Here is a 22715-nt window from a genome sequence, read left to right as displayed (position 1 = left end):
GGCCCGCCCTCGCGTGGCGCCCAGTCCCGGGGCTCACTGGGCCCGCCCCGCCTTCCGCCCGCCCCTCCCACCGCCCCTCCGGATGAACCCAGCCAGGGGTGGCCAGTTGCGGTCCGGAGCTGCGGAGCTCGACTATTCTCTCCGGGTCAGGCCCGATCTCCCCGACAAACAAGCGCCCGGCCCGGCCATGGAGTCGGCCCCCGACGCCGAGGAGGCGCGCACAGTGCGCGAGGCGCTGGGCCGCTACGAGGCGGCGCTGGAGGGCGCGGTGCGCGCTCTTCACGAGGACATGCAGGGGTTGCAGCGCGGTGTGGAGCAGCGCGTGGCCGAGGCGCTGCGCCTGGCGGGGCCGCTGGCGCGCACCGTGGCCGAGCTGCAGCGCGACAACCAGAGACTGCAGACGCAGCTCGAACGCTTGACGCGCCAGGTGGAGTCGCTGGGTTTGACGACCGGGCTGGCGCCCGCTCCCGGCACACCCAGCCCTCCGCCCGCGCCCGGCGTCCCGAACCGCGCGCCGCGTCTGGGCACCGCGCGGTTTGCCAGCCATGCCACCTTCTCGCTGTCCGGCCGCAGCCAGGTGAGCCTAGGGGAGCGCGGGCGCCTGTTCGCGTGCGCCGGGGGAGAGTGGCTCCGCGACCCCTGCCGCCCCCTAGGTCCCGAGTGCGTGCTCCTGCCGCTGCGACCCGGTCGTGGGGATCCGGCTACGGTCGGGGAAACCACCGGCTTAGGCTGCCCGCCGCACCTGTCTCGGACCCCCTCCCTTCTTTGCAGCCAGGTCCCATTTTCCCCGAACTCTGTCCCGCTGTCTCCAACTGTCCTTTGGCACTCGGGCGCTGTAACACCAACCCCGGCCTCGCCGACATGTTGGAATGGTCAGCAACACCCCCCACCCCCTACTTCCCCACCTCCGTTGACTCGCCCCTGTGATGCCCCTTCACTGAGGCCTGACGGCTCGGGTTATTGATTAACCCAGGTGGAGAACTCCATCGCGGTGTGAGTGTTGGGGGCAGTACCCAGTCTGTTGGGGCGCAGCGGGGCACAGCCTTTGGGAACTCACCGTGGCGGGGAATCCTTACCGTGATGGGAGAGACGGGGTTGGGGTAGAGGCCAGGGGAACCAGTTCTGAGCAGTCTAGATTTCTGGGGTCAGTGACTGGGCAGCGACCCACACTGTGGGGGCGGGGCAGAGGCCGGTGTGGACCAGTCACTGCCCTGATCACGGGGCCTCCTGGAGTGGGTCGTTAGAATGTTCTCTGGTGTGCACAGTGGCCCTTTGGTGGGATTTTCCACCCTGCCCCTGGCATGTGCTCCAGGGTTGGGTTTCCAGGGTCTGGGTAGTTGGCACCTGCCAGTCCCTCTCAGTTCAGTCCATCACTCATTCAGATCTCTTGTGTGGGCTGGGCTGCACCTCAAGGGGCTGGAAGCGGAGGGGGGAGGTTATCAGATTAACCTTTGCCCCTAGAGGTCCCAGCCTGGATGGGAGATGGCCCCACATGGAGCAGTCCCAACAGTGCTGGCAGCCAGAGCGGGTGTTCTCTCATCCTAGCGGGTTTTGTCCTGGAGGCCTAGGACCTGCTGCTGCAGGGCGTGGTGTGTGAGGCTGTACCGACCGCCTCAGAGAGGCTCAAAGGACTCAGTGGCCAGAGGGGAGCCTGGTGGGGTATGAGAGGAGAGGGGTGAGTTGAGAAGGCCCCCAGATGATGGGCCAGGGAGTTGGGCTTTGTCTTGGGGGGTGGGGTGAGAGGTTCTTAAACATGCTGGTGACAGAGCCCCTGAGTGTCCCAATGTCAAGGAACATGTGCGTGCGTGCGTGCTAAGTCACTTTAGTCGTGTCCAACTCTGCAACCCTAGGGACCATAGCCTGCCAGACTCCTCTGTCCATGGGATTCTCCTGGCAAGAATACTGGAGAGGGTTGCCATGACCTCCTCCAGGGGATCTTCCTGACCCAGGGATGAAACCTGTGTCTCTTAGGTCTCCTACATTGGCGGGCAGGCTCTTTCCCACCAGCGCCACTTGGGAAGCCCATCTAGAAATATGGATACACTTAATTCTGTCCTGTGAGCATGACCACTACTTGGCCAGGATATAATATCATCACTGTGAGATCACACGCACCTAATAAACTGTGTCATCGACTGTTTCTGAGCTTTTATTTTAACATACATTTGCTACTTGTTTACTCACAGAAGCAGCTGTCTAAGTTTCAGAAAAATACTCTGAGTCATGTATGCATATGTACATGAATTCACACACATATGTAGAAGTTTCTCCAGTCTTCTATTTTAAGTGGGAATTGGCCTTCAGTCACATGGGGCTTCCCTGGTGTCTCAAATGGTAAAGAATCTACCTACAATGTGGGGGAGACCCAGGTTCAATCCCTGGGTCAGGAAGATCCCCTGGAATGGTAACCCACTCCAATATTCTTGCCTGGAGAATCCTATAAACAAAGGAGCCTGGCGGGCTACAGCCCATGGGGTGGCAAAGAGCAGCTAACACTTTCGCTTGCATGTGGGGTGAACTAGTCCTCTTGGCTGTTGGGTGGTGGTGAGGGGCACTGGCCAGGGAAGGAATAGGCTCCTCCTTGTATCCAGCAAGCTCCCTCATGGATGGATGGGCATTGGAGGGCAGTTGCAGGCAGGGTAACTTAAATGCCGTGGTCCAAGGAGAGGACAGCCAAGGGTGGGTGGAGGGAGCATCGGGACTGCCTTGCAGCGCTGTCTTGGAGGGGCAGTCATCAGGGTGAGAAGGTCTTTGGATGTGAGCAGGGAGGCAGGGAGCGCAGCCCTACTGGGGGACTCCTGGGTCACAGATCTGTGGGGAGGCCAGTTCCCTCTGGGTTGTCCTGAGGGTGAGGGACATCCTGGTGAAGCTGACCCAGAGCAAGTGGAGTCACAGATCTGGTCGAGGCCAGAGGTGAGGAAGACAGCAGGGCAGAGCTGGTGGGTGAAGTCCTAGAATGGGTGGGGTCTTCAGGGGAGCAGAGGGAGAAGGTGAGACTGGAGCCCTCTGTGGAGGTCAAGGAGCTGCCAGGGAGTGCGGAGGTCCCTGAAAGCCCATTCTTAGACTTGGAGAGAAGGCGGGGGCCCTTCTGGAAGAAGGGGTTGGGAGTCATCAGGGGTGCCGCAGCCTCTTGGAGCCTCTTGGCAGGTCAGGATGGAGACGCAGTTGGGGAGCAGGTTCTGGGCTTCAGAAAAGCCTGGAGTGGGTGGGGCAGCGGGCAGAGTTCAGCACTGTGGGTGGAGGATGGTCGAGGTCTCCCAATGGGTCAGAGGCTCTCTGGGTCCCAGGCAGCTTCCCCCTACCCCGAGGCACTGGCCTCCACTTCTCCTGCAGCCCACCTCTCAGGATCACCCACCCAGACTCCAAGCCAGTTTCTGGCAGGGAGGGGCACTGTGTGGAGTCATCCACGCGTTGTCGCTCTCCCGCTGTGACCAGCAGCTCGTGATCAGGCGCTTGGTCATGAACAGGGAATCAGGTCTCTAGGGCGAGACTGGAAAGAGTCATAGCTGGGCGCCAGGGCTGTCTGGCCTCTCAAACTTGTGTGTGAGTTTGTGTGTGTTGCTGGATGGGGGAGTCTAGGTGTGAGGGTCTTATCCACGCATGAGAGCCAGTGGTGACAGTGGTCAGGCAGTGTGGAGGCTGGTCTGTCCACTGCCCCTCTGTGATAAGCAATGAGATTTAGAGACCCTCGGTTGAGACCCTTTCGCTTCCTGCTCTTTCAAAGTGGGAACCACCAGGGTTGGAGGAGGGTTGAATTCAGCATGTACATATGCTCTGAACTCAATGCAGAGTTGATTTAGTAATCCACTTCTGAGTGCACAAACCTTGACCTTGCCAGGTAGTGAGCAGCCAGGGAGGCTCAGGGAGGAGTGAGAGGGCAGGGCGGTAGGGTGGGAGTAATCAGGGAGGACTCCCTGTAGGAGGCCTGAGACCCTGTAGCAAACAGGAGCTGCTTAAGGCTCATTTGCAGTGAGGCCGTGGGGACATCTCTCAGCTGGACCTCAGGTCCCTTGTATCTCAGGAGGACTGGCCAGCCCTGTTTGGGCCCTGAGCTGAGCCGGCTGAGTAGTTATGACAGTGACATCTGCCCGGTGGGTTCATAAGAGTGTCCACGAAGCCACAGTTGTGATCTGGCCAGTGGAGGGAGCTGGCTGGGGGCAGCCTGAGGCCGGGCCAGGCCCGGCCCAGGAGGCTGCACCAGAGTTGGTCCCTGGAAATGTCCCTAGCTGAGCCGGAGCCACCAGGTCCCCATGTCAGAGGCAGTGGAGCCCCTCCCGAGTGGCTGCCAGGAGCAGCGTCGAGATTGGACGTGAAAGAAACCAGACTTGCCTTATCTGCCTTCCTTTCCCAGACACACTGTGTGATAAGAGAGTTAAATGCTTTGGGAAGAAGTTTGAATTGAGTCTTTAAAACCGGTGGTGTGAGTGAGTGAGGAGGAGGAGGAGGCTGGGGCAGCCTTGTTAGGGGCTCAGGATAGGGGTTGTGCTGGGCCTGCTGACGTGCGCCCCTGTCCACACGCACAAGCCCACGTGGAGTCAGGCAGCCCCAAGGATGCCTGAACTATTATTCCTGCCCTCTCAACAGTGTTTAAAAACTTCCCCAGGAAGAGTGTCTCTGACTTACCTCCCCTCCCCCCACCCCCACCTCCCTGCCTTCCACCTCTCTCCCTAACATTCCTGGGCCTGGACTCCCTGACCGGGAGCCTCCCCTTTCTTCAGACAAAGCCCAGGTCTTGGGGCTGTGACAGTTGGCTCCCCAGGACCCGTTTGGTCCCCAGGGCTCTCCGGTGACTTGACTTCTACCCTGGCCCCAGCATGCAGAGGGCCCCCCTGCCCAGTCCCTTCTCTGTGGCTGAAGCAGGCATCCCCCACCAAAGGACGACCACTGCAGGGGTGTGCTGGGGGCCCATGCCTGGGCTTGGGGACTCAGATCCCACTGGGGCAGTTACCCCACCCTTCCCCTCATCGGTGAGACGGCTGGGGCCTGATTGCACAAATTTGTCTCGAGTGGTCCTTCCTGCTCCTGGAAAGCATGAGCGCTTTGTGGACAGAGCCCGGGGTTGGGATAGGAGACCCCAACCTTGACACTGCTGCTGCCTTTAGTCATGGGGTGAGGTTAGGGGTGACCCCAACCCCCAAGCTCCTGTGACGATGAGTTGGGGGGTGGCCTCTGAGGAGCCCCTGGGTCTGAGGTGTGGGCCGAGCCCTTTGCTTGGATGAGCAGTGGTTTCCGTCTCAGGCGTGGGGGAGTGCAGGGCAGGGGGAGCCTGGGAGTCTGGCCTCCCAGCGTGAGTCAGTCCAGCCCCTTCCCCCTTGCTTTGCTGGAGACCACCTGATGGGAATTCAGACCCTGCCTCCTGTCTGATGGTGGTGTCTGGTCCCCTAGGCCATCATGCAGAGCACGGGGCCTGTGCCATGCAAGAGGAGGTGTCTGTGGGGCCCCACAGAGAGACCCACATTCCTGAGAAGATGGTTTCACCACCAGCTGGGCCCTTCAGGCCCCTGCCTAGACCTGCAGAACCTGTGGGACCAGGGTAGGGTGTGTGTGGGGGGACAGGGAGCCCCCGAGCTGAGCACCCTGCTGACAGGCGGGGCTGGAGTTCGGGGTGAACTGGCTGTTTCCCCTCTGTCTGCTGAGTTAGCTTCAGGTTAGGCCCTAGGGGTGCCCCGCACCCTGAGGGGCCAGGAGAGGCCCCCTCTTCTCCACTGTATCTATGAGTGGTTGGGAACTCTCTCTCTCCATCCTTCTGAATCAGAAGTTGGAGGGGGCCACCTCCTCTCCAAACCCAGGCTCGATCCTATGCTCTTCCACTTCCCCAGGGTCCCCACCCCACAGAGGGTCCCCTCACCCTGCTAGAGTCTTTCTCTCAGCCTCTAAGCATCGTCCCCCTCTTCAGCCTGGGTGAGCCCTTCAAACCCCTTTCCCCGCCCCCACCTGCCCATGATTGCAGTTCCTGTGTCTCCATTTCAACCCGAGGCTGTCTCCTGCCTTCACCTCCACCTCTGACTCAGCTCCTAAACTATCACCCAGCACCTCTTTTTGGATTAACCCCAATGGACCCTTTTAGATCTTGCCTTGACCTTCTTTTCCTGGACCCAAGGCCACCTTGGGAGCCGCTGACGCGCCAGCCTTCTCGTTGTACTTCCACCTGCCTTTCTCAGTGTTCTTTCGGTTTTCTTCCTCCTCCCTCTGGCGGCTGCTCCTCATTCTCCTCTGCAGATGCCTCCTCTGCCCCCGCACACGGTGCCCATCCCAGGCCTCTTCGGCCCCCAGCCAGCTCTTCTGCTGGGCTCTGGATGTGAGACCCCTACGCCTCTATTGTTTGTTCATCCTCCCTCTGAAACTTCAGACTCAAATATCCAGCTGCTTCCTGACCTCAACTCCCTGATGCCTCAGGCGCTCCTAATACTCACGTCCCAAATTGAAGTCCTTATTTTCCCCCCAGTTCCCCCTTCTCTCTCCATAGTCACATCCCCCAGGCCCAAAGCCCAGGCTTGGAAGACGTGTGACTACCCCCCACTCATATCCACTTACTCTCCCCAGATGCTGAGTCCTTTTTATCCTCCACTCTTTTGCTGTCCCATCTCTGCTCCTCAGATCCCCATCTGAGACTAGGGAGGTAACTGGCCATCTGGTCACCCATTTACATGCCACTGTCTCATTGGTTTCTGAAGGATGTTTCTAAAACAGAGCTGATGGCCTTCAGTTCCTTCTTGTCCAAGGAGTCAAGTCCAGGCTCTCCAGGATGGCACCTTGAGCTGCTTAGTGCCTGCCCCCCCCCCCCACCAGATCAGAACACTTTGGGCCTTGATGTCTATGTGCTTTGGCAGGTATCACTCGCTCTACTGGGAATGGCTTCTACTCCTGGTCCACCTGGCTTACTCTCGCCGGGCTCAGCCACCCCTGCTTCCCTGACCCGCTGGGCTGGATAAAGTTTGTCCTAGGCATGCACCCTCATGCTAGATTGACGTCATCTGCTCACAGTCCTGGCTCCCACACCACACTGATCCCCTCATGGCAGGGTGGATACCTCTTGTACTCGTTACAGTCATAGCTGAGCCACTGGGGCCCAGGGATGGGCCGTTGTCATCTGGGAACCTGGTAGACAAGGGGGCCAGTCTGGCAGTGTCTAAGAAGAGTTATGGCCAACCTCTCAAGCCACTCATCGTGGGCTCTGAGTAGAGCCCCTGATTTGGGTCTGCCTCTGTCTTCTCTTGCCAGGCAGACCCCATCAGGCTTACAGATACTCTGTACTCTCCAACCTCCCTCCACGTAAGAAGGGTAGGGCCAAGGCTGAAGAGAACATCTGTCCTGACCACGAATCTTAGCTGTTTCTTACTGGGTAACCTTGGACAGTGCATCTCCTTTTTCTGAGCCCTCAGGTCCCATCTGTAAAATGGGTGTGCTAGCATCGACCTGGGACAACAGAAGCAAAGTGGTATGAATGGCATGCCCGGGCAAAGGGCCTGATGGCTTGGCAGGCTTCAAAATGATGGAGGTTTGCGTAGCCTACACCCTCATCTCCAGCAGGGAAACTGACCCAGAGGGGGCACAACCGTCTGACCTGAGTCACCCGGCTCTTGGTCTTGGCTCTCTCTCTCCACATGACACCCCCAACTGCTGCAGGCCAGAGGGAACAGAGGGGTCAATGGAACCCAGTAAGGCCTCTGTACTCTGGACATCCAGGCAAATCTTGTGACCCCGCAGCCAGTGAAAAGACCTCAGCATGAGGGCTTCAGGGCCAATTGTTGGCCCAGAAGGACCTTACTTAGGTCACTGGGTTTGGGCTCCCGACACGGCCCCAGGCCGGGTTCTCCTGACCCCAGTCACCTGGTCCTGCCTGGGCAAAGGGGTTGGGTGCCTTGCGTATTCCTTCGGACTCCCAGCCTCTTTTTTTTTTCTTTAAGATGTATTTATTTCTGGCTGTGCTGGGTCTTGGTTGCTCCGCACAGGCTTTCTCCACTTGTGCTGAGCAGGAGCTACTTTCTACTCGTGATGTGTGGGCTTCTCATGGCAGTGGTTTCTCTTGTTGCAGAGTGCAGGCTCTGGGGGCTTCAGCAGTTACGGCTCATGAGCTCCAGAGCACGGGCTATTGTGGTGTAATGAGTTTAGCTGCTCCACGGCACGTGGGATCTCCCCAGACCAGGGATTGAACCCGTGTCCTACCACTGAGCAACCAGGGAAGGCCTGGAACTCCCAGTCGGGACCTTTACTCTAGCATTTTGGTGGTCTGGGATGAGCCCAGTGGAGGCTTCTGCCTCCAGGATCCTGGTGGTTCAGTTGGTGAGGCTGAGTCCATGTCAGCTTCTTATATGAATGGGGCCCATCACTGAACACCCTCCCCACCCCAGAACTGTCTCTCTCAAAATGTTTGTCCTGCCAGAATCAGGGAGGGTCTCTGGCCATGATTGTGGGGGAGGGGCAGCTGGCCCCCCGCTGACTGGGTCTTGGTGGGGTTTGTCTCTCTATAGAGCCTGGACCACCATGACGAGGCCAGTGAGTTGGAGATGAGAAGGACCTCAAACTCATGTATCATCGAGAACGGGCACCAGCCCGGGGCAGGTAGGGGCTGACGGCAGAGGAGGGCGAGCTGGGTAGCTTCGGGGTCAGGGCTTCAGCTGTGCCTCTGTGCCAGGCCAGCTCTTGCCTGGGACAGAGGACCTGCACCTAAACCCCAGCGGGTGGAGAGGCTGACAGGAGGGCAGCCTCATTCAGTGTGAAGTGGAGCTTTGTAAACACAGAAAAAAATGAGAGATCTTGGAAGGTGTTGAGCTTCCTCGCTTCTGGAGGAAAGCAAGCAGGGGCTGAGGAATCATCCAGCTGCTGAACTGGGTAGAAAGAGAGGCAACTATTTATTGAACTGTCTGTTCAGTAAACAGGCAGTTTATTGAAAGTTAAAGCAGATGCCAGGTCTGGTCGGAGCAGCAGGGAGAGGTCAGGGAGGCTGGAGTGATAGGGGAGGCCTTCCTGGAGAAGGTGGGAAGAGGGTTCACAGAGACTGGAGTCCTCCTGGGAGGGTCTGAAGCCCCTGTGGATGCCATAGCTGACAGCTCCACCCCTGCTGGTCACATGTTCCAGATCCAGGTGACGGACCCCCTGAGGCCACTCAAACCATCCCAGCACCAGAGCCCCCCAAGCCTCGCCCTGTGAGCCTCTCCTTGCGGCTGCCTCACCAGCCAGTCACAGCCGTCACACGAGTCTCCGAGAGGTTCTCTGGGGAGACCTCAGCCACAGCTCTGTCGCCCACATCTGCCGCCATCCTGGGGGGCCTCAGCTCGAGCCCCAGCGAGGCTACCACCCCCTGGACTCCCAGTCCCAGTGGTAGGAGCAGGAGGGCATGCATGGCCTCAGAGTGGGAGGGAGGGCAGGGGCTGGGGTGGGGTGGGGTGGGGGTGTTGGCAAGAGACTCAGAAAACCTGGGCCAACCCCCAGCCTCCCCAACCTGTCACTGTGACCCCTTTCCCTAGCTTGGGGCCCCTCCTTCCTGACTCCTCTGCTAGAGATGCTGTGAAGTAGCATCAACCCTGTAGGATACCGCTGTGGCTTTTCCTACAGGTCCAGGTTGCAGCTGGAAGGTGGCCTCTCACCCTGCACACTTTGGCGTGGCCCCTGGGGCCTGTCTGGGCCCTGGGGTCAGGCCTCAGTGGCAAGTCCTGGGGTTGGGCTGTGTAGGTTTCCAGAATGAAAACTTGGGATCAAAGTGTTTATGGGCACGCAGCCCAAGAGGCCCTGGGCTCTGTACTCTCAAAAGCAGGAGGGAACACTGTAAAAGGCCTCTTTTATGTCACTGCTCTATGTCCCCAGCATCCTTTGTCCTCAAGTGCTAGCTGAGGCAGGGCCAGCTTAGCCCAGGGATCCCGTCCATGCCCTGGAGTGACGCTGGGTAAAGGGCACAGGGCCAGGTCAGCGGAAGGGAGGCAGGCAGTGGTGCCCCCCACGCCCCACACCCTGAGGCCAGGGTTTGTTATTTATCTCTCTTGCCTTGTCCCTCAGAGAAGAATTCTTCCCTCCCACGGTCTCTGTCCAGCTCTGGCTTCGGGGCAATGACGGCCAGCAGGAACAACAACAGGTGAGTCTGAGTCAGGGCCCCAGTCCCTGGTGGGGAGGGATCGTCCCTCCCCAGGAAGCGCCTGGGCTTTGCCTTGGACCCAGGCTGCCTGGGCCCCTGCAGGGAGCTCCCTGTGCTGACCTCCAGGGAAATGAGGCAGCGAGGCTAGGAGGTAGAGGGTTTTATGGCCGCAGACTGGTTTCACTGAGGAGCCTTGAAAGCAAGTCTGTGCACAGACTGGAGGGGGTGTCTCAGTCCACCCAGGAAGATGGAGCGTGGGACCATCTCTGCTTTCCTCTTCATCCGTCCTGGCTGGGCCCCTCCCTTCCAGCTGGGTGCTTCCTGTCCCTGGCCAAGGAGGTCCCTGGAGGTAGGACCCCCAGCCTGGGGCAGGTCTGCCGCCTTCTGGCCTACAGGGGTCCCCAGGCTCCCCCAGGCCCACTGGATTGTGATCAGAGCTGGGGGCGGGGCTGGCTTGACCTCCCCCGCCCGCCACCTCCTTTTAATAATGAAAGGAGGATTGTGACTTTCTGGCGAACTGTTCTGGGAGAGACAAAGGGGAGCTTTTCAGTGGCGGTATGGAGGGGGCCTGGCCCTGGGGGTGGCTCTGGGTTCACCTCCCGCAAGGAGAATGCCCCCCAACCCCAGGCACTGACACCTGCCAAGGGGTGATTACTCCCAGAGAGGGGGGCCCATGGGCTGTCTGGCCTGCCTCAGAGAACAGCTCAGCTCAGAAAACCTGCAGAACCGGTTGGGGACTAGAGCCAGTGATGTTTCCTCTCTCCCTGGAGCCCGGTTGCTGCCTCATTTCACACTCAGTGGGGCAGGGGATCCGGGGCGGGGGACCGGGGGCCTGGTGAGCTAGTGATGGGTGGGTCTGTGTTCCTGACTCTGTGGTTCTCTCCCTCCCTGACTCAGCCCTCCGCTGGTGACGCCACCCCAGTCACCGCCATCCCCGCAGCCACCAGCCACGACTCAGGCCCATCGACCCGGGGAGCGTCGCCGGGAGCTGGTGAGGTCACAGACGCTGCCCCGCACGTCTGGGGCACAGGCCCGGAAGGCATTGTTTGAGAAATGGGAGCAGGATACAGCCGGCAAGTACGGATGCTCTCCAGATCAGTCAGGGCCCCCAGAGAGGCCAGGACTCAGACCAGGGTCAGGCAGGCACAGCGCAGCAAAGCTGGCCCTTTCTGTTCCCCAATATGTGACCTCTTGGGCAAAACACAAGGTCAGGGCTGACTACAGGGTGGGGTGGGCTGAGAGGTAGGCAGCACCAATGGAGGGAGGAGAGGAGGGGGCAGGCGGGCCAGGCAAGGCCTGGTGAGAGCCCAGCCCCCTCCCTGCATTCCAGAGGGGCCCCTGGCCACCCTCACGCCCACATTCCTCACCCAACTGGAGAAGTTGGTTTCAGGGCGTGACAGGGGAGACCAGAGGGCAGTCCCTGGGGTTCCCAGTAGGAGCTGGGAGGTGACACAGCGAGACCCAGGGCCCACCAGCCCCTTCAACACCCCAACCCCACCCCCTTAGAGATCAAGTCCAACTTTGCAATTTATCCAGCCTTCCTTCCTCTGGTGATATTAACGCCTACTGCTTGAATGGTAGGCCCAGGCCTGTATGATGATAACCCCACCCCAAGTCCCAGCTCTCAAGGCTCTGACTTTAGTGAGGGGGACAGACCCAGGAAGTGTCCCACGGACCCTGACACCTGATCTTGGCCATCAAGGAGTGTCCATAGGACCCAGAGGAGAAAACTATCCCTCTGGGCTAGGAAAGAGCCGTCAGGGAGGGCAGCCCAAGAGGGAGGCTCAGAGGAGGTGGGATGAAGGGAAGTGGAGCGGATGCTCCAGGCAGAGGGGAGGAGCACGGGCCGGGTGGGCTTAGGCCCTCTGCCCCCAGATCACCAGCGTGGTGAGTAAAAGGCAGCCCAGAGGCTAGAAGCAGGGCTGGTCTGTCAGATCCCATCGAGGCAGGCTGTGCTCTGGGATGCACGGCTCCTGCCTGGACGTGGGTGTGGGGTTGGGAGGTTGCGTGCTACCTGAGTGAGCAGGTGAAGCATGGTCTCCGAGGAGATGGCAGCTGAGGGGCAGCCCCCAACCCCTGCCCCGCAGCCCCCACCCAGCAGGCCCGCCCTCTGTCCGCAGGGGGAAGGGTGAGACACGGGCGAAGCTGAAGCGCTCGCAGAGCTTCGGCGTGGCCAGTGCCAGCAGCATCAAGCAGATCCTGCTCGAGTGGTGCCGCAGCAAAACACTTGGCTACCAGGTGAGCCCGGCTGGGCCGCTGGGACCCCGACCAGAGGCTGGAGTGGGCATCGCCCCCGGCTGTCGTTCCAGGAACCCCAGGGTTGGATGGAGGGGTAGGAGCTGGAGAAACCATGCCCTCCCGATGGGTCCCCAGCTGGGAGTCCAGCAAGCATGGACTTACTGAGCTGGGTTGATGGTTGCCTGGGGAGTGGCTGGGAGGACCATGGGGTCGAGTCAGGTGGGGGAGCTGAAGCCGGCACCGTACCCCCTCTCCACCTCATCCCCCTGCCTTGGCCTCGCAGCACGTGGACCTGCAGAACTTCTCCTCCAGCTGGAGCGACGGGATGGCCTTCTGCGCCCTAGTGCACTCCTTCTTCCCTGACGCCTTTGACTACAACGCGCTGAGCCCCACACAGCGGCGGCAGAACTTCGAGCTGGCCTTCACCATGGCCGAGTGAGTCTGGGGGGTCGGAAGGCACGGTTGCTTTGGCCAAGCCCCAGCTGCCGAACAGCAGGAAATTGAGTAATATCTGCCTGGGGGACATTTCAGACTTCTCCAGTGGGTCCATTTTGCTCCCCTAAATGTGATCAAAAGCATTGATTATAAAATTGCCTACCTTCTTAAGACGTGCTCATAGAGAGAGGAGGGGCTTCCCTGGTGGCTGAGAGGGTAAAGAATCTGCCTGTAGTGCAGGAGACCTGGGCTTGATCCCTAGGTCCAGAGGATCCCCTGGAGAAGGGAATGGCAACCCACTTCAGTATTCTTGCCTGGAGAATTCAATTCCATGGACAGAGGAGCCTGGTGGGCTACAGTCCATGGGGTTGCAAAAGAGTTGGACACGACTGAGCGACTTTCACGTAGGGAGAGGAGGGGGTGAGGGGTGATTCTGGGGTCAGGAGGTGCTGGGGAGCTTGGGATTTGGTTATAGATTGAGGGCTACCCCAGGGCGTCAGGAGAGTGGCAAAGGGGTGTATCAGTCAGGGCTCTGGTGGCGGGTTGGCGGGGGTGCGTTCAAATTGAGTAGGCAGGAGAGTTTAACAAAGGGATTCCTTGTAAATGAGTGGGCTGAAGTGGGAAGAAGCCAGGTGTCCTGCGATACCCTCGGGCTGGAGAGAGCAGCTCTACGCAGACGCAGAGGGCTGGCTAGTAGAGCCGTGCTTTGGGGCAGTGGGTGGGTGCGACCAGCTCACAATGACCGGTCAGGAAGGGTTAGGGAATAAATACCCTGCCTTCCCCCTCCTCCTGCCCTCACCCCAGGGCCTCCTGTGTGTTGAACACAGAGGCAGAGGGCGGGGGAGCTGTTGCCACAATCCATCGAGTCCCCCACCCCTATCCAGGGCAGGCACGGGGGTAGAGATGAGGGTATTGAGGGCTGCCTGATGCTGGGAATTAAGGGGAGGAGGGTTGGAGGGCAGTAAGGCCTCCCGGAGCCTGAGTTTCCTGGAGGGAACATTTATCATTCTCTCCTACCCGCCCTCCCTTGTGCCTGGGGGGTGAGCCTCCACCATCCGGTGTGCCTGGCCCCTTCCGTGTCTTGTCTGCAGCCCTGGTACCCGTGTCCAGGAGGTGCCCCCCCTACTGCCTTGCCTGCCCCCCTCAGTCTGTTCCAGCCCCCACACCCTGGCCCCGAGCCTGGCTGGAGGAGTTGCAGCTCACAGGTTACATCCCGGAGCCCAGTACCGAGGGTCTTGCCCTGGGGGACAGATCGGAGAACCTGAGCATGATCGCTCGGCCCGCCAGTGTCGCCCCATTGTGTTGTCCCAGATGACGTGCGTGGCCCCTCGGCCCCCTTGGGGTCACAAGAACCCCTTGTATACTTTGAAAGTCATTCCTTTCTTGGCTGCTTGGGATTAGCTGTCATCCTAATTGCAGAAACAGCTCTGGACGGAGTGTGTTACACAACTGAGTCCAGACGATGCTGAAGGAAAGCCAAGTGTAACAGCTCCATGTTGGGAAGGGGGCGTCTCCCCAGGAGGAGATCCAGCTGTTTGCAAGCCTAGAAAGGGTGGCTGTCAAAACAGCACATGGTCAGAGGGTGCAGGGCCTGGACCTCTGATGTAGGCACCCCAAGTCCCACCCACGCTGGGTGAGGCTACCCTTGGCTGACCCATCGAGTTCAGGGGGCCAGGCCATGCCAGCTCATGCCCTGGCTGCCTTGGTCACCCTAAGCCCTGGACTAGGCTGGGCTTGTGCAGGAAAGAGGGGGGGCCCTGGGATGGTGGCCCTGCACCCCAGCTCTCAGGGAACACAGCTTCCCTTGGCAGCCGGAGCCAGAGAGATTCGTGGCTCAGCACGAGGTTTGAGCTCACAGCGCCTGCAGACTCCAACCAGATGTTTCTTCTATTCCCAAATCAGGGGCGGGAGTAGGGGGAGCCTGCTCCAGGTTTTGCCTCTCTCCTACCCAGAGAAGACAACAAGGTAAAAATTGGCCTTGCCTCCCTGTGGCCTGAGCCTGTTTCAGGCCGGCTGGGGAGGGGAGGATGGTCTGTGGGCCCCTGAGATGAGTTCTTGCTTTTCTGCTGACTTGAGAGGTAGGGGAGGGGCAACTACAGTAGGCCTGAGGGGGAGGAAGGTGCCTCCCCCCATGAGTCATCTGGGATATCACCTCCCAGGTACCTGGGGGAGCAAGCTATGGGGTGGGCCTGCCCACCCAAGGCCTCCTGGGAGGACGGCAGCTTGGCTCACCTAGTTTCCTGGACAATAAGTTGGTTAGAAAAGCTGGAAAGGGAGACTTCCCTGGTGGTCCAGAGGTTAAGAAATCCGCCTGCCAGTGTCGGGAACGAGGGTTCAATCCCTGGTCTGGGAAGATTCCACATTCTGTGGAGCAGCTAAGCCTGTGGGCCAGAGGTACTGAGCCTGCACTCTAGAGCCCACGAGCCACAACTACTGAAGCCCATGGGCTGCAACGACTGAAGCTCGGGCGCCTAGAGCCTGTGCTCCGCAGCAAGAGAAGCCACACAGTGGGAAGCCCGTGCACCACAGCTAGAGAGTAGCCCCTCTCACCGCAGCCAGAGAAAGCCCGCACGGCAATGAAGACCCAGCACAGCCATAAATAAATATTTTTTTTAAGCTGAGAAAAATAAACTAAAAAAATAATAATGATACAAAAGAAAAAAGCTGCAAAGAAAACACAGGGAGACCTCCAGGAGAATACTGATTATCAGCATCTTAACAGATGCTGGGGTTAGACAGCAGAAGCCAAGCAGACCCACAGGGCTATGAGAAGCCATCGGAGACCACGGGGGCAGCAGGAGGGACGTAAGACAGGCAGGCTGCGGCGGGCACCATGGGGCGACCGGAGGAGGGAAAGCGGCAGGGTCAGGGCTCCCTGACGTCAGGAAGGAGATGTTTCCAGACCCTTCAGTGAGCAAGGGGTCTTAAAAGCACACACCTCTAGAACCTGGGGAGTGAGAGGGGTTTGTGTGCCCCTCTCCCAATAACTTGCCTCCCCGGAGCTTCCCGGGGCCTAATCTGTGTGAGTGATGCGGTGCTGACAGCTCAGTGAGCTCCCCTTATTGGACAGGTGCTCAGGGCTTGGAAAGCGGGAGGACCGGCCCGTATTACGGGTGTGTGACCCCCTGCGCTCTGCTCCCCGTATCTCCAGGCGTTGTGCAAGCCCGGCCCGGGCCCTGTGCCTGAGGCTCCCCCTTGCCCTGCGGAGAATGTGCCCTGCTCTCAGGTTACGGCCCAGCTGAGGAGCTTCCAGGCTATTTGTAGTGCCCATGTGTCTGAAAAACCAGATAGGGGCTGTAGTCAAGCCCTGGCATCCCAGGCTGCATTTAGAAAAGGCTTAAACAAATAAAAATAGCCCCTCACACACCTACTCCATTTCCCTGACAGCCCTGTAGGTACTGAAGATCACAATAGAAAGTAATAGGAGAAAACCCTCTGACCCTTTCTTAACTCCAAACAAGGTTGGGCTGAGTAAATCCATCTAAAGTTGGTAGTAGGCAGAGGGTAACTCTGGTTCTCGCTGTGCAGTGACATTTGAAATGATCTGTACTTTTTCCTTGGGACTATTGTTCCATGCTGCTCCAACTGTTTAAAACAAGCTTGTATTATTTTCACAAAAGCAGTCATGTTTTCACTTAAAAGGCAATCAGGGCCCCTACTATTTTGAGACTGTAATGTTTTTATAAAAGTCAGAGTGCATCATCGTTTTCCTTTGCTCACATCCCGTCCCAAGGAGCTATGTGCACAGCTACAAGAGGAATCTTGTCGTTACTGTCATGGCTGGTGGGGTGGGGACAAGATGGATGTGGCTCAGTCCCTTGGTTCTTTGCTGGGGAAGCCAGCATCTTGCCCATGGCTTCCTGTCTGGGGGGTAGAGGGTGATGACAGGTTCAGACCTTAGTGCCCATCCTGAGGGCCACCCTGGGCAGGGGCAGGGATGTCCTTACTGGGAGGCCCAGCGCAGCCTCTAGAATGAAGCACAGGTTGGACAAAATTCAGAACATGCCAGCGATTCTCGGTGCTCTTCCATGAAGAGGGCTAGAGAGAAACCAGAACCACCAGCTCAGGGCAGAGGTCCCAGGTACCCACTGTGGGCACGGTGAAGGAAGCAGACGTGTTTAGTTGTAGGGAAAGATGTGGATATTAAGATTTTCTCCTGGTGATCCAGTGGCTAAGAGTCTGTCTTCCAACGTGGGGACACGGTTTTGATCCCTATTTGGGGAACTGGAATCCCATGTGCCACAGGGCAAGTGATCGTAGCACCGCAACTGGAGAAAGCCTGCAAGCTGCAATGAAGACCCAGAGCAACCAAAAAAAAGACAAAAGATTTTCTTCCAACATGCGAAAGGCTCTTCTGTGGGGAAAAAAGTTAGACTGAGAATAGCCTTGTGGGGACAATAGGTAGAAAGGACTTAGAGGCAAAATTGCATAAGAAATGCGAGGAGGAACTTCCTCATGGTCAGAGCCTGCCATGGTCAGAGCAGGGCAATTGGAACCATCCTTGAAGGAAGTTAGGGCCCCTTCCCTGGACCTGGATGTGAGCACAGCCGAGGCAGGGCCTCCACCAGGGGCTTGGTGTTTGGAGGATGGGATTTCAGTTCTCTTCCAAGGTTGAGGTTTAGGGTTTGAATGGTGCCCACATTTCCTGGAGGGACTGACTACTGAGGTCACTGCTGTCAGAGGTGATACCTGGGCACAACACTTGGCATCCTCTGACTGCAGCCCTGGGAGGGAGGGGGAGAGAGAGAATCCTTGTGCTGCAGGTGAGGAAAAGGCTTCAGATGCTACCTGATAGCTCAGAGAGGTGGAGTCAGGTTGAAGGCCTCCCCAGGAACTCAGATTTTCAACAAAGCACTGTTGCATGCACACTCTTGTCAGAGCGCCAACCCCCTTGACACTGAGCCCCACCCTGGCCCATCCTGGGGAACAAGGGTGCCCGCTCATCGGTCCAGAAGCACTCGCCACCCCATGAACCCATCAGATTTCTTTACTAGCTGCTCACTCCAAACCCAGGGGGACGCAGCAGTGGGATCCAGAACAGGTGTCTCTGTTTCACCCTGACATTTGGTTTCTGATCTGAGGCCTGGTATCAGGCCAGCACCAAAGAACGGCCCGTGCTGATGTTACACAGCTTGTCTTTGGAGCAAGCAAGCCAGGGAGCCGGTAGGGACTGGTAAAAAGCTCTCGGGGTACTGGGCGTGAACAAGCCTGCCTGGAAGGGGAGCGGCAGTGGGAAGCTGATTTCTACCCCACCCCCAGGAATTGGCACAGAAGGCTGGAGCAATGAGCAGAGCCAAGAGCTGAACCCAGCTCTTTAGAGTTCCAGTTCTGGCCACTTTCCCCTGAGGACCTGCTCTGATGTTTAGAGAGAACCATTACAATGCAAACAGCAACAGTGATCACCACTCACAGTTACTGAACTCTCCATGCCAGACGCCACTCAAACTGCTTTGTGTGATTCGCTCATTAATCCCTCCCACCGCCCTGTGAAGTGGCTGTTATTCCAGATGGGGAAACTGAGGCCCCAAGAAGTTGTGTCCTGCTCAAATCATATAGCTAGGAAGGGTGCAGCTGGAGTGTGAATGCTGACACATATATCAGTTCAGTTCAGTCACTCCATCGTGTCTGACTCTTTGGGACCCCATGGACTGCAGCACGCCAGGCTTCCCTGTCCTTCACCAACTCCCGGAGCTTGCACAAACTCTTGCCCATCGAGTCCGTGATGCCATCCAACCATCTCATCCTTTGTCATCCCCTTCTCCTCCCGCCTTCAATCTTTCCCAGCATCAGGGTCTTTTCTAATGAGTCAGTTCTTCAAATAAGGTGGCCAAAGTATTGGAGTTTCAGCTTCAGCAACAGTCTTTCCAATGAACATTCAGGACTGATCTCCTTTAGGATGGACTGGTTGGATCTCCTTGCAGTCCAAGAGACTCTCAAGAGTCTTCTCCAACACCACAGTTCAGAAGCATCAACTCTTCCGCGCTCAGCTTCCTTTGTGGTCCAACTCTCACATCCACACATGACCACTGGAAAAACCATAGCTTTGACTGGACAGACCTTTGTTGGCAAAGTAATGTCTCTGCTTTTTAACATGCTGTCTCGGTTGGTCATAGCTTTTCTTCCAAGGAACAAGAGTCTTTTAGTTTCATGGCTGCATTCACCATCTGCAGTGATTTTGGAGCCCTGAAAAATAGTCTCACTGTTTCCCCATCTATTTGTCATGAAGTGATCAGACCAGATGCCATGATCTTAGTTTTCTGAATGTTGAGTTTTAAGCCAACTTTTTCACTCTCCTCTTTCACTTTCATCAACAGGCTCTTTAGTTCTTCGCTTTCTGCCATACAGGTGGTGTCATCAGCATATCTGAGGTTATTAATAGTTCTCCCAGCAATCTTGATTCCAGCTTGTGGTTCATCCAGCCCCTCATATATGGGGGCAAAAAGACCAGGGACCCTGGAACAAGAGGGCACACAGTTGCTGAAGGAAGGACACTGATGACTGGACCGAGTGCAGTTGCTTTTGGGCCTTCTGGGTCTGGCCACATCCGGTGCAGGGTGGGAGAGGGGCTGTGCTGGGCATCACAGAGGACCCCTGCCATTACTCCTAGGTACATGCTCATCCCCACGAGACCCTGAAGCCCGTACCTTCGGTTCCCACCCTCAGCTGGGAACAATGGAGGGAACAGCTTTTCTTCCAGCCCAGTGAAAGGCCCCAGTTTCCACATTCTTCTACCCCAGTGGGCCAGAAGTTAAACCAGTATTTCCCAGAGCATGAGGCCTAGGGCAGAGTTGAGAGAGGCTCTCAAGATGATTTTAAGCAATTTTTAAACCTTTGAGTTGTTGTGACCCTTGTATGCATGCTTAGTCGTGTCTGACTCTTTGCGACCCCATGGACTGTAGCCCACCAGGCTCCTCCGCCCATGGGATTTTCCAGGCAAGAATACTTGAGTGGGTTGCCATTTTCTCCTCCAGGGGATCTTCCAGACTCAGGGACCTGCATCTCCTGCATTGGCAGGTGGATTCTTTACCACTGAGCCACCTGGGAAGCCCCTTAATGGCTCATGACCAGCATTAAAAAAAATTGAAAAAAGAAGTGGGGAGTGAAAGATGAAATCTAGAGAAAATATGAATAGTAGAAAGGGTCAATATTTTTGTGAAACTTTATTTCCCCATACAGGTATGTGTATGCTGAATCATGAAAGATCTCTAACTATGGGTTATGGTTTTAAAAAAAAGGTTAAAGACTGTTTTAGGAGGCATATGGGTAGATTTATTTTTTACCTGATTCATTTTACATTTATTTTCATAGTCTATGCTGATTCTCCATACACTGCTGATAGACATTGGATTTTTTTAGTGAAATTTAATTTCAGAGCTAGATGTTTATCAATAAAACTAACCATTTTGATTCATATAAATTTGACTAAATTAATAAAAACTGAAAATTTTTTTAGCAGAACTTAATATTTAGTGAAACCTGAAAGGGAAATTGAATTTCACTGAAAATTTAAAGTAAGTTTAGTTGGGTCTCCCCCGTGGCTCAGATAGTAAAGAATCTGCCTGCAATGCAGGAGATCCCAGTTTAATCCCTGGGTTGGGAAGATCCCCTGGAGAAGGGAATGGCAACCCACTCCAATATTCTTGCCAGGAGAATCCCACGGACAGAGGAGCCTGGTGGGCTACAGTCCATGGGGTCGAAAAGAATCGGACACAGCTGAGTGACTTTCACTCACTCACTAGTTAGCTAAAGCGGCTTTTCTGGTAGCTCAGTGGTAACGAATCCACCTGCAGATGCAGGAGGTGCAGGTTCAATCCCTGGTTCGGGAAGATGCCCTGGAGAAGGAAATGGCAAGCCACTCCAGTATTCTTGCCTGGAGAATACCATGGACTCAGGAGCCTGGCAGGCTACAGTCCACGGGGTCACAGAGTTGGACATGACTGAGAGACTGAAATACAACAGTCAAGTCAAAACACGAGTTGGAAGGGTGCTTCCTCCATGTGGGAGTTCGGGAAACACTGCATTAGAGAGAGTAACTCCACAAACTCTTGTGGGGTAATGTGAATTCCCTACTGGGGGGCACTCAGGAGCCTCCAGCTCTGGGCTGAGCTGTGTTCCCCAGCAGTGATGCTGGCTGCTGGCTGGGGCTGACATTCTGATGGGGTGTCTGTGTTTCAGGAACCTGGCCAACTGCGAGCGCCTCATTGAGGTGGAGGACATGATGGTGATGGGCCGCAAGCCGGACCCCATGTGCGTCTTCACCTACGTCCAGTCTCTGTACAACCACCTGCGCCGCTTTGAGTGAAGCCCCTTGGGGCTGGAGAGCCATCCCCCAGAGAAGACGGTGAGGCCGCCGGTGTCCCCGAGTCAGGAGGCCCCCTTGAGCAGAGCTGCATAGTGGTGTGAGAGCGCTGTTTGTGCCGAGTGACTGCGCCCCCCACCTGCCCGGCTGCATTACTGATGAAAAGTACCACTGAACCGCGCTCCGACTCATTACAGCCAAGGGCTCCGAGGAAAAGGAAGTATTACTGGAGAGAGAGAAATTGGTGCTAAGTAATTCTCTTCCTTAAAAAAAAAAAAATGCTTGTCTGTAGATTCCGGAAGCCTGAATCACAGTGTTCCTTCTACTGAACTGGATCCATTGGCTTTACAGCATTGCATTGATTACAAAGTGTTGTTTGTTTTTTTTTTTATCAGAATAGCCAGAGTTTTCTACTTCCCCCCACTATTGTAGGTTCCTTTCCTCCCTTGCTCTGGGCCCCTGCCAGGAAACAGAGACGTATAATCAGCAGCTTGACAAGGATGACTAAAGTCTTGGGAAGAAACGGTTAATCACTCCGGGGTCTTGGGCAGCAGATGACCTACACGTCACCTCGGCTCTCTGGGGAGAGGGGAAGGCTCTCGCCTGGTCCTGTCCTTCCCAGGAGGGCCCCACAAGTGTTTGGCTAAGAATAGGCTCTTGGGAAGTTAACACTTTTAGGGAAGGACAGGCCCTTGGTGCTGTGAGGTGGTTTTTATTCACAGCTTTTTTTTTTTTTTAGGGGATTTGCTGCAGATATTTATAAAAAGTAACTCCATCTGTACCATTGACTGTTTGTACATAAAATGATGTGTCTCACCTTGCTTGGGATTTTTTATTTCATCTGGGAATAAGAGCTTTCACATACATGCCAAAAAAAAATCTACTTGAAACCGCAACCCCCCCAACCCCCTGCTTAATTTTTTGTACCAAAATCACCACCCAGAAAGTTGAAATCACATTTGCTTTTTTTGCATTTGCCTGTTGGTCACCCATCTCCACATCATCGAAGGAGCGTGGACAGAAAGTACCCCCCCCTTACAGTTCTGTGTCCTGGAAGTTGACTGACAGATCTGTGATCAGCGGTGGGGTGGTCCCACACATGGGGGTGTCCATTGAAGGGCACTGGTTTATTTTCACAGCTGTTTGATTGTAAAAAAAAAAAAAAAAAACTGTTAGGTTTTTAGTAAGACATCTTTAGATTCTATAAAGCCACAGCTATTAGGTTATTCTTATTCAAGAAGCATTTTCTAACTGGGTTGGATTTTAGCCATGAACTTGGAGAATTTCCCTGTAAGGAGCTAGTATGTGTCTCCAGCTTATGCAGAGGGTTCTAACCACCAGTATCTGGGTGCCTTCTCAGAGTCACCTGTGGTCCCCTGTTTTGGGGGTCAGAGCTCTTTGGGGGTGTCGAGAAGAACATGATAGAGCTTGCCAGCTGGGTGATAAATAGCCTTAGCAGATTTGTTTGTTCAGAGCTGCCCCACTCAGTCACTCAGTTGTGTCCGACTCTTGGCAACCCCATGGACTGTAGCCCGCCAGGCTCTTCTGTCCATAGGATTTTCCAGGCAAGAATACTGGAGTGGGTAGCCATTGCTTTCTCCAGGGGATCCTCCCAACCCAGGGATCGAACCTGGGTCTCCTGCATCGCAGGTGGATTCTTTACCATCTGAGCCA

At 56.3% G+C, this 22715-nt stretch overlaps 1 protein-coding gene across 1 annotated transcript; it reads left to right on the top strand.

The window, feature by feature from the left end:
- Positions 1-92: 92 nt before the first annotated feature.
- Positions 93-21862, top strand: SMTNL2 (smoothelin like 2). Its single transcript, XM_061390764.1, has 8 exons — positions 93-577; positions 8472-8562; positions 9079-9321; positions 9994-10069; positions 10967-11146; positions 12190-12307; positions 12591-12742; positions 20918-21862. The coding sequence occupies exons 1-8, from the start codon at positions 188-190 to the stop codon at positions 21042-21044; spliced, it is 1377 nt and encodes a 458-aa protein (XP_061246748.1). The 5' UTR covers positions 93-187; the 3' UTR covers positions 21045-21862.
- Positions 21863-22715: the final 853 nt, after the last annotated feature.

Source organism: Bos javanicus, chromosome 19 (assembly GCF_032452875.1).
Source record: "Bos javanicus breed banteng chromosome 19, ARS-OSU_banteng_1.0, whole genome shotgun sequence".
In the NCBI taxonomy this organism is placed as follows: domain Eukaryota; kingdom Metazoa; phylum Chordata; class Mammalia; order Artiodactyla; family Bovidae; genus Bos; species Bos javanicus.
The sequence above is the reverse complement of the archived record's forward strand: the minus strand, read 5'-3'. Positions and strand labels throughout refer to the sequence as shown.